Genomic DNA, 12,788 nt, shown 5'->3' with positions numbered 1-12,788 from the left:
TATTTACTTGAAATAGTGTTTTTATTGATTAGAAGTTACACATAAAAAGTTTGAAATAGTAGGGATATTTATGAAAGAAAAAAAATAGGCTTCATCAAAAACTAATTTACACCCACCATAAATCATGAAAATGTAGGTTAGTAACTACATCTTTTTTATTTGGAAAAAAAAATTAATATTTTATTTTTAAATAGCATCTATTAGATGATATGATTGTAAAATGTTATCTTTACTTTTTCTCTTGAGGTGATCAATCATTCTTAGTTTTGAAAACTGCTGTTCACACATTAAGGTTGGATGAAACACACCAGTACTTTACGAAATTACCCCCATCACTCCATCGGCCGGCGACGCTAGTTAACTGCCGAATTCCAATCACTTCAACGGCACTTAAGTGCCGAAGTGCCATGAAGGAAAAAATTAGTAATTTTAACAGTGAGTCCTCATTAAATTAACAGATGTATTCCGAAATGACGACAAGCATGTTATGTGTGTTTGATGAAGAAAAGGTGACTATATGTTAAAGACAAAAAAGGAAAGGATGCAGTTTTGAAGCTTAATCCATGCGTGAATCATCGTTGATAGTAAAAGTTGGGTTACCGTTGATGGTAAAACCATATTAACATGCATACATACAAAACCAATACTTTTTATCACCATAACGACATATAAGCCATTTTCAACACTTTTTTACACCTAAACAGACATATGTGTCATTTTTCTTTGTATTGCTTAGAGCAGGATGTTTTCAATTACAGACCAAGTGATAAACCAAAGAAAAGGAAAAGATAGAAGTCATGTACATATGGTATCTAAACTTCAATATTATATTTTGGCTTGAGATCTTTGTTTCACTTCCATGGGCCTTTCTTTCACTGTAGGCAATCCTTTCACGGTTCTGCCGAGAATGAATCTCCTCATGTGAGATTTTACATGAGATATAGAAGAGTGATCTCACACCATTAAAGAAGAAAGTTAAAACTAGTTAATGCTCCATTCCAAATCAATTTAATGCCTACTGCAAAACAACAAGACTAATTCCATCTCTAGAAAAATTTGCTTCAGCTACACATAACAGGTTCTTCCTTCACTCCCTTACAAGGTCAATTTAAATCCTCGGGACAGGAAGTCGTCCCTGTAAAAAAAATACATGCATCTCATAAAAGTAAGCTCAACAATATCACAGATGAATAGTGATAAATAATATAAATATTTTGAAAGGAATTATACATAGAGTTGGAGTAATTTCATTAAAGGTAAATTTCTACAGAACAATATTCTTATCCTTAAATACACAGATACCACAACAGGGTGGAATAATCTCAACATTTTGAAATAAGTTTGACAAAATAATAATAATTTCGGACTGTGGATCTCAACTAATGAAGGAAAAGAAAAGACCAACTGATATCAATCAATATTATTTCTTTAACTTAACTTACTTCTTAAGTAAGGGAATCCTGCAAATCCTGATACATAGTATACATTGTTGTCTTTTGTTTCTTTCGAAAGCCAGCATACACATATTTTCAAATACATTGAAATTCAGGATACACACATTGTCAAATGCATTGAAATTCAGCATACACGCATTGTCAAATACATTGAAATCCAGCATACACGCATTGTCAAATACATTGAAATCCAGCATACACACAGAGTCAAATACTTATATACATAAACAAAGGTAGAGACTTCAAAGTAATTAGAGAATCCTTGTCCTAAAATAAGAATTCAAATACATTAACATATGATGGGTCCATTGAATTGATATTAACTTATACATAATCAATAAGAAGTACCTTCTCTTGCTCTTGCTTGTACGATTCTCCTTCTTCGTACAATTCTCAACAGGGAAGGAAGGCAGTACAAGACTTCCAACACAAATCATCGCTTCATCGAAATTTGGAATTCCCTCAATGTAATTAACTTCTTCACTCTTCAAATCATACCAAACCAGCTTCTTATGATTTACCTCAAACAAAAGTTTTTTTCCATCACTTGAATAACCTAAAGGGATCAAAGATATCACAGGTAAAACGAAACACGATCCCATCAAAGTAAAAAGTTTACACCAACTATCTTTACAACCATATTCTTTCATCACCCATACATCAATCTTAGTAGTTTGATAATTCACAATCAAACAAAGACACCCTCCCAAATCAGCAACATTAATTTCAAAACTCCGATTACAAATAACCTCTTCACCTCTTATTTCATCAGGAAAAGGAACCTCGTTGAAAACCTCAAGTGTTAGGTTAAACGCGAAAATTAAACGCTGATGTAACCCATCAGGTTTCTTGACCATCATCCAGTGAAGAGAATTCTCAACAAAAACCCCCATGGTTAGAGCATAGCAAATAACATACTCAATGCTAGGAAGTACTTTCCATGAGTTTGTTTTCGAAGTGAAGAGACTCACATATGAATCAAAAGTAAAGTTTGTTAAATCGATGAACCAAGAGATTCTGATAAGCTTGTAGTCGGAGGATAAAGGATCAAAGCCGAATCCGTAAGTGAATAAGGCGTAGTGGGCTTTGGTCTCAGATTGAGGAATAGGAATAGGGAGATTAGGGATAATCCGATGTTTACGGATGTTAGGGTTCCAGAAAGTGATTTCGGCTTTGGAGGAAATGCAGAGGAGGCCGTTACATGAACCGAAGAGTTTGATGCCGTTGGCGTTGGACAGAGGGTGGTTGAGTGGGATGGCGGTGGTTAGATTAGGGAAATGGAGGTGGAAGAGATTGGTTTTGTGGCCGAGGATAAGGTTGAGATTGAGAGAATTTTTTAGATGAAGGTTGGTGAAGTTGTGAGAATCGATTATGGATTTAAGCGATTCTGAAGTTGAGCGGAATCGGAGAAGTGATTGTGGAGGTAAGCGGGAGAAGATTTCGGTGAGTATTTCTGAAGGAAGAACATCACTCGCCATTGTAGGGTTTAGGGTTTTTCCGTTTCTTCTTTCTTTCATTTTTTTGCACAAAACTTGTTTTATAGGTGGTTTAGTCTCCATACGGTTAAGATCAAATGTAAATGCTCAATTAAATCTAATAGGTGGTTAAGTCTTTACTTTAATTTGTCCAAAAAAAAGTCTTTACTTTAATTGGTATCCATATTTATTAAAAATGATTTCTTTATTTAAGGCCTCATTTTGTTTTGGATTAAATGATCACTTTAATCTTCGACTCTGCACTCGTTCTCACAAAAGTTTTTAACTCATGATTAAATATAAAATAGTCCTTGAATATGCACTTCCATTATCAGTATAGTCTCTAGCATTGAAAACTTCTGTTAGCGGATGATGTGACAAATGTTTTGTGCTGACAAGAGGCATGAGGGGTCACATCGACTAAAGTTAAAGAAGAAAATTGTCGTTTTGGTCCCTTAACCGAAAACCAATATCCCCAAATTGAATCTTCAATCCCTAAATCCCAAATTCAATTCCTTAATCCCTAAATATCAAATTCATAAATCTCATCTAATTATCTCTTTTGTTCAAAATCAAATTTACATTAAACATCAAAATCGAATTACATGATGATGGATGTTAGTACAAACTCCTCCCAACAAAGTGTTGCTCATTCGTCAACAACAGTGTCATCTTCCTCAATGAAGTCGTTCTGAGCATATAGAATAAATAAGAAAACACTAAAATTGTCATTTAGGTCTATGATTGTGCATACTTACTATCAGTTAGGTTCCTGACAGTAAACACTTACTGTCACTAAGGTCCCTAACAAACCATGAGTACTGATGTTGAAGAGAATGTTGCTGAGAATGATTTTCCTGACAATGACAGTTACCATTCTGAAGAACTAAGGAGCCATATTAGTATCGATGATGAAGGTAATAGAAATGGAAGACAAGTTTTCCTTCAGCTTAATTCAAATGCAAAGTTTGTCAGGTACACTTGGAACTAGGAATGGAATTTATTCAAAGAAGTTGTGAGGAACTACACTGTATACCATGGAAGAGATATAAGGTGGTTGAAAAATGACAAACAAAGGTGCAGAGTTATATGCAAGGATGAAGAATGCAAATCAATGATGCAAAATGCACATATTATTTATAGTAGTGAATATTTTTATATGTGGCTGTGATGCTGTCACTTTGTGCCTGTAAGTGTTTACTATCATGGACCTTAGTGACATTAAGTATTTACTATTAGCGACCGAACTGACAGTGAGTATGCATAGTCATGGATCTTAATGACCATTTTAATGTTTTATGTTTGTTTATTCTATATGCTCATGACAACTTGATTGGGGAAGGTAACCCAGTTCTTGATGAATGAGCAACACTTTGTTGGGACAAGTTTGCACCAACGCCCATCATCATGTAATTCAATTTTGGTGTTTAATGGAATATTTAATTTTGAACAAAATAGGAAATTAGATGAGATTTAGGGATTTAGTGATTTGGGGATTAAATTCGGGATTTAGGAATTTAGAGATTTGATATTCAATTTGGGGATATTGGTTTTCGGTTGAGAGACCAAAATTACTATTTTCTATTTTCACTTTAGTCCCTGTGACATCTCATGCACTTTGTAAGCATAAAACATTTGCCAAATCATCAGCTAACATAAGTTTTTAACACCAAAGACTAAACTAATAATGAAAGTGTTCATTCAAGGACTACTTTATATTTAATCTTAAGTCAGTGTCCTTTGTGACAACGAGGTTCAAAGTTAGTGACTAAAGTCACTATTTCCTCTTTTGTTTTGCTTAGGTATCATTTTTTCATGCTTGCTTTCAGAAGAGGAATAGTGCGAATGTAGGTTTATAGTCAAGTTTATAGTAGGGTTTAGTCTTTTATGAAAAACATTGTTGTGAATGCAAACCTCTCCATAAACATTATTGAGAGAATTTGTGAGATGAGTGCCCGATTGATGTGAGTTTTGTGTTTTTAAGGAGCCTAAGCCTCTAACTTTGACTTGAATTGCTAATATTTAGCTCATTCTCCTTGTCCCAATTTCTACACAAGTGCTTGAGCTTCCCAATTATGTTTTGTAATCATGAGGAATGTTTGTCAAATATTTCTCATCCAAATCAATTGTTCGAGGATAAGCAAAGATTCAAGTAGGGGAAAGTTAGAGAGTTTGGATTTCTACCTCTTTTTAAGGTTTGTTTTATTCGTTATTTTAGAATAAAGTTACTAATTTTGTTTGTTTTTCATCTATAGCAATGATTGTGGAGGAAAGTGAAGATATTTAGCTAAAAGTGAGGAATTCAAGCATTACAACTTACAAGATATATCATGTTGAGATGGTGATCAAGAATGGTGCAAAAGTGTGAGAATGAATAAAAGGATAAAAACCAGTACATTTCACAGCAGGGATCAAGGTTGCACGTAACGCCACGTTATATAGCCGTAATCCCTTCATTTTGTAATTTGGATGGCCATATGTTGTAAGACCACGGGGCATATACTTTGTTTTTGCATCATATTTCACTCGTAAAACTTAAGAATTCCTAAATTTAATGACATATAAGAAACAAATATTTGAAAAGTAATTGTATTTGAAAATGGAACTTCTACGGTACACCTCACAAATTGAGGTGTATCGGTACTTCTATTTTAAAAATTTATAATTTAACGATCATTTTATGAAATAAAGAGTTATTATCAATATTTATATTTTAGAAAACATCATTTTATAAGAGAAAACATCATTTCGTTGTTTAAAAGTATTTAATTTTTATCATTCTCTCATAAAAAATAATCAATATTCTTTGTTATAAGTAATAAAAATTAAAAAAAAAAGTAAATTTTATTTCGTTGACGTTTTTGGTAAATAAGATTTAATTATTATAATTGTCAATGATAAAAAAACAATAATTTTTCTTCAAAAAAACAACTCATTTAATTATTAATTTAACAATTTGATATATCGGTACATTCAAATTTTTGGGTGTACCATAAAATTTGTCATTTGAAAATTGTCATAGGCCTAATTTTACAAATATGGCCATCCACTCGTAAAACAAAATATATGCAGTTTTGAAATATATTTGAAAATTGTATTTAAAATTATCATAGGCCTAATTTTACAAATATTTCCAAGATCAATAAGAAACAAACCAATTCACCAAAAAAAAAATAAGAAACAAACTCATTGGATGTAAATGAAGGAAAGATAGAAAATTCGGTTGAATTCTTATTCTTATCACAATCAACATAAGTTAAATTTATGGGAAGTGATATCCACGAATAAAAATAATAATTACTATTATTTTTATCATTATCAATTACAAATATTAAAAATTAAATATCGCAATTCAAACACTACTAATGTGTGTATTTTATTTTATGTGAGACACCCACTCTGTTTTTTTTTTTTTTTAATTCACATCACACTATCTCAAATTATTAATTGTTTGGCTAAATTACATCATGGGTCATTTAAGTTTCAGGTTTGTAACAAATTAATTCTTTAAGTTATTGGTCACACACAAGTCTTTTAAATTTGTAAACGTTTTCGATTTAATCCTTTAGGTTATTTTGATCACACGTAAGTCCTTTAAGTTATTTTGAATCCCAAACCTATATATTATGCATTGTCATTACCAACTGAGTTTAGGTGGCAAGGAATAATGTCTGTTTTTTGTAGGGAAAGAATAATGTCTGTTGTTGTGCGCAAAGAATATCTAATTTACATAAATAAATAAAAATAAAAAAAAGGCAGGATCTGGCCAACAAACCGTCCAAAATAAAATTCCGTAAGACAAGCACATGATATCTTTTGTCAAAAAAAAAGCACATGATATCTTTCTTTGCTTTTCATTGGGATGAATCTACGTCCGTTTTGAAACATCTGGAAATAAACATAACTACGTACCGTCAAAATACAAAACTGCACATGAGTGATTGATTATGGTTATGGAGTATTAAAACTATAAGCAATGCAAAAAAGCAATGTTCCGTCAATTAAAAATTTGAATTTGGATCTAATTTGCAACTATGTCAATGGTATAATAAGTTCTGGCGAGTGCAGGAAAGGAAAGAAAACGTTTGATCACGTTGATAGTGGCGGCGAGAGTGAAAAAAATATGAGATAGAAAAACAGATTTAGTTAGGTGAGTGTTTTTAGCTTTCAGTGTGTTACTTGTGAACCATTGGATGAATTTGATGAATTTGATTTAATGGTTGAGATTTGGTGTAAGTCTTTTGACTTACACCTGGTGTCAACGGATCCCGATTAAAAAAAAATATAATGACATAATATTGTATTGTATTTTTTTATGGATAATATTGTATTGTATTTGTAAGCAAATCAAACAACATGGAACAATCCTTACAAAAAAAAATAATATTATATTAGAAAAGTAATTGTATTTGAAAAACTGCATATATTCCGTTTCGGTTAGGGTTTCGACGACAGTAAAAAGGGTCAAGCAAGAAGAAAACCTACCAACAACGTATTCATGGCGAGGAAATATGAAGGACTTGCTGTGGGAGTAGACCTCGGCACAACATACTCTTGTGTTGCAGTCAGTGGCGGAGCCAGGAATTATATAGAGCCTAGGCAAAAAAATTATCGCAAAATGTTACGTCCTTCCTGCGAATAATTTTACATTTTCCGGCGGATAATTTCACATTTCCTGCGGATATATCTTTCCTGCGGATCCTAAAATCCTAAGGTATTACCTCACCTAGGGACCTATATCCTTGGCAAAATCTGCAGGAAATGTGTTTCCTGCGGAATTTACACAAAACATCCGCAGGAAAAGCTAAAACTTCTACTAATGGCTGGACTTGTTACAAAGAAAGTTGGAGTTGTGCCCAGGCTAGCTGGGGGTTGGCTCCGCCCCCGGTTGCAGTGTGGCTGGAACAACACTCTCGAGTTGAAATCATTCACAACGATCAAGGCAACAAAATAACACCTTCTTGTGTTGCTTTCACTGAAAATCAAAGGTTTGTTGGTGATGCTGCTAAAAACCAAGCCGCTGCCAACTCTCAAAACACTGTTTTTGGTAATATTTCACCGAATATTTGTTTTTATTAGCTATGTTGCCTGGACTATTGAGTAAAGAGAATTTTTTAAACGGTTTCTTAAACTAAAAAGTTTGTATTTAGTTTAGATATTCTATAATGGTTCATGTTTATTGACAAGTTTAGATACTTTATTACAAAAATCATTTAAAAATTCATAAACGAAATTGCAAATTATTTACAAGTTCAAAAGTACAATTACAGATACTAATAAATTATAGTTCATGAATCTATTTAGAATTTCCCTAATAAATTATGGACCAAACAAATAACTAGACCCTATTAATATCGTTTTTTCAGATGCTAAGAGGTTAATTGGTTGGAAGTTTAGTGATCTTGTTGTTCAAGATGATGGATTGTTATGGCCATTCAAGGTCACTGCTGATGTCAATGACAAACCAATAATTACTGTTAAGTACAAAGGCCAGGAGAAGCAGCTATGTGCTGAAGAAGTATCATCTATGGTACTAACGAAGATGCGAGAAATTGCTGAGGCATATTTAGAATCACCGGTAAAGAATGTTGTTGTTACTGTACCAGCTTATTTTAGTGATTCTCAACGAAAAGCCACTATAGATGCCGGTGCAATTGCTGGCATCAATGTTATAAGGGTAATGAATGAACCCACTGCTGCAACTGTTGCATATGGCCTTGACAAGAGAGCTGATTGTGTTGGAGAAAGAAACATTTTAGTCTTTGATCTTGGCGGTGGCACTTTTGATTTGTCTATACTAACAATTAAGGACAATGTCTTCCAAGTTAAGGCCACAGCTGGAAACACTCACTTCGGAGGAGAGGATTTTGATAATACTTTGTACAAGAGTTCAAGATAAAGAACGAAGTGGATATTAGTGGAAGTTCAAAAGCCTTGAGGAGGTTGAGAACTGCTTGTGAGAGGGCAAAAAGAATACTATCATTTCTTGTTGTTGCAACTATTGAGGTAGATTCTTTATTTCAAGGCATTGATTTTTCTTCATCCATCAATCGGGCAAAGTTTGAGGAATTGAATTTAGATCTTCTTAATGATTGTATAAAGACTGTTGAGAGTTGTATTATGGATGCAAAGATGGACAAGAGTACTATAGATGATGTTGTACTTGTTGGTGGATCTTCTAGGATCCCAAAGTCCAACAGCTATTACATGACTTTTTCAACGGGAAGGAGTTGTGCAAGAGCATTAACCCTGATGAGGCTGTAGCTTATGGGGCAGCTGTTCAAGCTGCTTTGTTGAGTGAAGATGTTAAGAATGTTCCAAATTTGGTGTTGCAGGATGTTACTCCTTTGTCTCTTGGTAGGAAGTAAGAGGTGGTATCATGAGTGTGGTGATTCCTAGGAACACTTGCATTCATGTGAAGAAGACACGAGAATATGTTACATTTGCAGATAACCAATCACATTCCTTGATTGAGGTTTATGAGGGTGAGAGAAGGAAAGCCATAACAAAATGAATGAGATTACAATAACCAATTACAAAGATAGGATGTCAGATGAAGAAATTAAAAAGTAGATTAAAGAAGCTGAGAATTTCCCATATTGAAGACAAGAAATTCCTAAGGAAGGCCGAAGCTGTGAATGCATTGGATGACTACATTTACAAAATGAGAAATGCTTTAAAGTCAAAGGATATTATTATAAAGCTCTCCTCAGAAGAAATTTAGAAAATTGAGTATGCAATCGCAACTGCCACAAATCTGGTTGATGAGAATAAGTGGCAAGTTGAAATAGATGTTCTCGAGGATCATCTGAAAGGGCTTGAGAGTAGGATGGAACAAATTATAGCTAGGGGGTATATTCAATTGAGATTTCAAAGGATTTTAAAAGACTTTTTTGTTTTAAAAATGTTTTTAGGTATTCAATCAAGACTTTTAAGGAATCTAAAACATTCTTGTCGTATTCAATTAGGATTTTCAGAATTTTTTAATGAGTCCAATAAAATCCAGAGGTATTCAATTGAGATTTTACACAACTTAAAAATTGTCTATTGGTATTCAAAATTCTAAGGATTTTAATGGATTGTTGTGAGTAATGGATTTTGTGAGACTTTTTAGTGTAAAATGTATCTACCAACAATCTCACACCAGCCTTGAGATTTTTTTGTCTCCCACACATAGCCTTGAAACTTTTTTGCTTCTCGTTATTTTCTTTTTTACGGAAGTTGTTTCTCCGGTCACAAAGTTGTTGTTCATGCTCCAGTAAAAAAAAAAATTGTTCTTGTGCACGTTCCATATTATTACATTTCAAGTATTATAGGAAATACGTAACAAACAGAATTTCAAGTGTTACAGGAAATACGTAACAAACAGAATTCATTTCAAGTGATTTTGCTATAGTTTCATAGAGACTATTTCAAGTATTAAAATAATTCGGTGATTTTACTGAAGTTTTGTTCAAGTCATTTTTTCTACTAATTTATTCTCATTATTATTAATTTTTTTAGCAGATTGTTTTGTTGTTGTTATATGCCTATTACTTTTTTTTTTTTTTTTTGGTACAATTATATGTCTATTACTGTTAAGTGGCCATTATTTTTTTAAGGCATTTTTATTATTAATTTTTTTTGTCAAGTAATAGTAGCTAGATTCACACACATTATATATGTGGAGAAGTGGGGAATTTGGAGTTTGAATCCCAACCTCCGTAGAAGTTATCCCTGGTAGTTACCAACAGAGCTACACTTATGGGATAAGACATTTTTTTTTATTATTATTAGTCAATTTGATATTATAGATTTATAATATTTTTTAATCCATGGGTCATTTTGAATTTTTCTTAAAAATTGATACAATAATTTCAAATCTGAAAATCTTATGATGTAAAAGAGTTTGTATTGTCTAACGGTTTCGTAAAAAAATAAAAGAGTTTGTATTGAGAATATTGTAAGAGAGTGCGTTATAATCATTTCTTTCCAATGAATCCTTAAAATCTTTTGAAATCTTATAAAATCCATAAAATCTTTTCAAATCCTTTAAAATCTTATGATGTAAATCCGTTGAAATCCATTAAAATCATGAAAGTCATTAAAATCATGCAAAGTCTTTTAAAATCCTTAAAACTTTTTAAACAAAAATTATCCTTTAAAATCATAATCCAATACACCCCTAAGACTGTTTAGTTTTTTATGTAATTTTTATATTAAGATTTGAAGTATTTTCTTGCTGTTTAGTATGCATTTTCTAGTACTTAAGTAAGTTTTCATACATTTTAAGTAAACATGAGTTTAATATGCTCTATAGTCGATAGTCTTCTCCCGAAAAATCTAATTTTAATTTTTTGGAATGCATTGTAAGCAAAATAAGTAATTGCATATTGGTTATGAAGTTTTAATTTTTTGGAAGATGAACGTGCCTCTCCTTCCTTTCTTTTTTAATTTTTTTAATTCAATAATTTAACATGTTACATTTTATTTTTAAAAATGGTTAATTACACACGTGGCTTGCCAAATCAGCGTTGACTTGGTCAAAATTGACCAAAAGGACCAAAGATGTAAAGGGGTTAAATCTTAGAGAACTAAAATTGTAGTTTTTGTACATAGGGGGTCAAAATCGCAACTTTTTTGAAAGTTGATGGGCCAGATACTTTAGGATGGGGAGGAACTAACACTCTCCAGTTTACTATCCAAAGTGCTTACAATTTGCAGCAAGAGACCTCTTTTGATGTGGGAGGTGATTGGAAGACCTTATGGAACTGGAAGGGTCCCCATCGTATCCAAACCTTTATTTGGTTGGCTGCTCATGGAAGGATCCTTACCAATTATCGTCGTAGCAAGTGGTCGGGGGTTGGTATCTCCCCTTCTTGTCCTTGTTGTGCGAGAGAGGATGAAACAGTCATTCATGTCCTTCGTGAATGTGTGCACGCCACTCAGGTATGGCTCAGACTTGTCCCGTATAATTACATAACTAATTTCTTCTCTTTTGATTGCAGGGAGTGGATTTTTAACAACCTTAATAAAAAAGGGATTGGAGATAATCCTGCTACTTGGCAGACTACTTTCATGACAACATGTTGGTATTTGTGGAATTGGCGAAACAAATCTATTTTTGAAATAGGATTCCAAAGACCAAGCAATCCAACACTGGTAATTCAAAAGTTTACTAGAGAGATAGAAGACAATACGAAGTTGGTGCATAAAAGTTTGCATCAAAAGGAAACTATATACATCGGTTGGATGCGACCTCTGATTGGTTGGGTTAAGCTTAATTGTGATGGTGCTTGGAAGGGATTTGGTACTCTTGCAGGGTGTGGAGGGCTTCTTCGAGACTCTGATGGCAGATGGATCAAAGGCTACTTCAAGAAGATTGGAATGTGTGATGCTTTTCATGCTGAAATGTGGGGCATGTACCTAGGTTTGGACATGGCGTGGAGGGAGAATACCACTCATCTTATAGTGGATAGTGACTCAAAGATCTTGGTCGACATGATTACTGAAAATTGCAATTTTAGTGGAATGACTTCTACTTTGGTCAGGCGTATTCGACAACTTTTGAGTTTGAGTTGGACTGTCAAAATTACCTATACTTGGCGTGAAGGCAACAGAAGTGCAGATTGACTTGCTAATTTCAGCATTTCGATGGATTTTCTATATTTTCATATTCTGGAGACTCCCCCTAGTGAGCTCCAGAGTCTTTTTTTTAATGATATTTCAAGGGCTTGCATGTCTAGGAACGTCCGTTTAATTTCTTAGTTTTCTTTTTCTTTGGGATTTGCCCTCTTTTGTACCAAAAAAAAAAAAAAAAGTCTTTATTTAAATATATTTTTAAGCCTAAAATATACGTTGTGCCGACACTGCCTGTCCT

General features: G+C 33.2%; 1 protein-coding gene and 1 pseudogene across 1 annotated transcript; one reads left to right on the top strand and one right to left on the bottom strand.

The window, feature by feature from the left end:
* Nucleotides 1-457: 457 nt before the first annotated feature.
* LOC25486326 (F-box protein CPR1) lies at nucleotides 458-2,947 on the bottom strand. Its single transcript, XM_039830096.1, has 2 exons — nucleotides 1,803-2,947; nucleotides 458-1,135 (listed from the first exon to the last, which is right to left on the bottom strand). The coding sequence occupies exons 1-2, from the start codon at nucleotides 2,930-2,932 to the stop codon at nucleotides 1,096-1,098; spliced, it is 1,170 nt and encodes a 389-aa protein (XP_039686030.1). The 5' UTR covers nucleotides 2,933-2,947; the 3' UTR covers nucleotides 458-1,095.
* A 4,480-nt stretch (nucleotides 2,948-7,427) lies between these two features.
* Nucleotides 7,428-9,443, top strand: LOC25486325 (heat shock 70 kDa protein 18-like; annotated as a pseudogene).
* The last annotated feature ends 3,345 nt before the right edge of the window (nucleotides 9,444-12,788 follow it).

Source organism: Medicago truncatula, chromosome 2 (genome assembly GCF_003473485.1).
Source record: "Medicago truncatula cultivar Jemalong A17 chromosome 2, MtrunA17r5.0-ANR, whole genome shotgun sequence".
Classification (NCBI taxonomy): Eukaryota; Viridiplantae; Streptophyta; class Magnoliopsida; order Fabales; family Fabaceae; genus Medicago; species Medicago truncatula.
The sequence above is the reverse complement of the archived record's forward strand: the minus strand, read 5'-3'. Positions and strand labels throughout refer to the sequence as shown.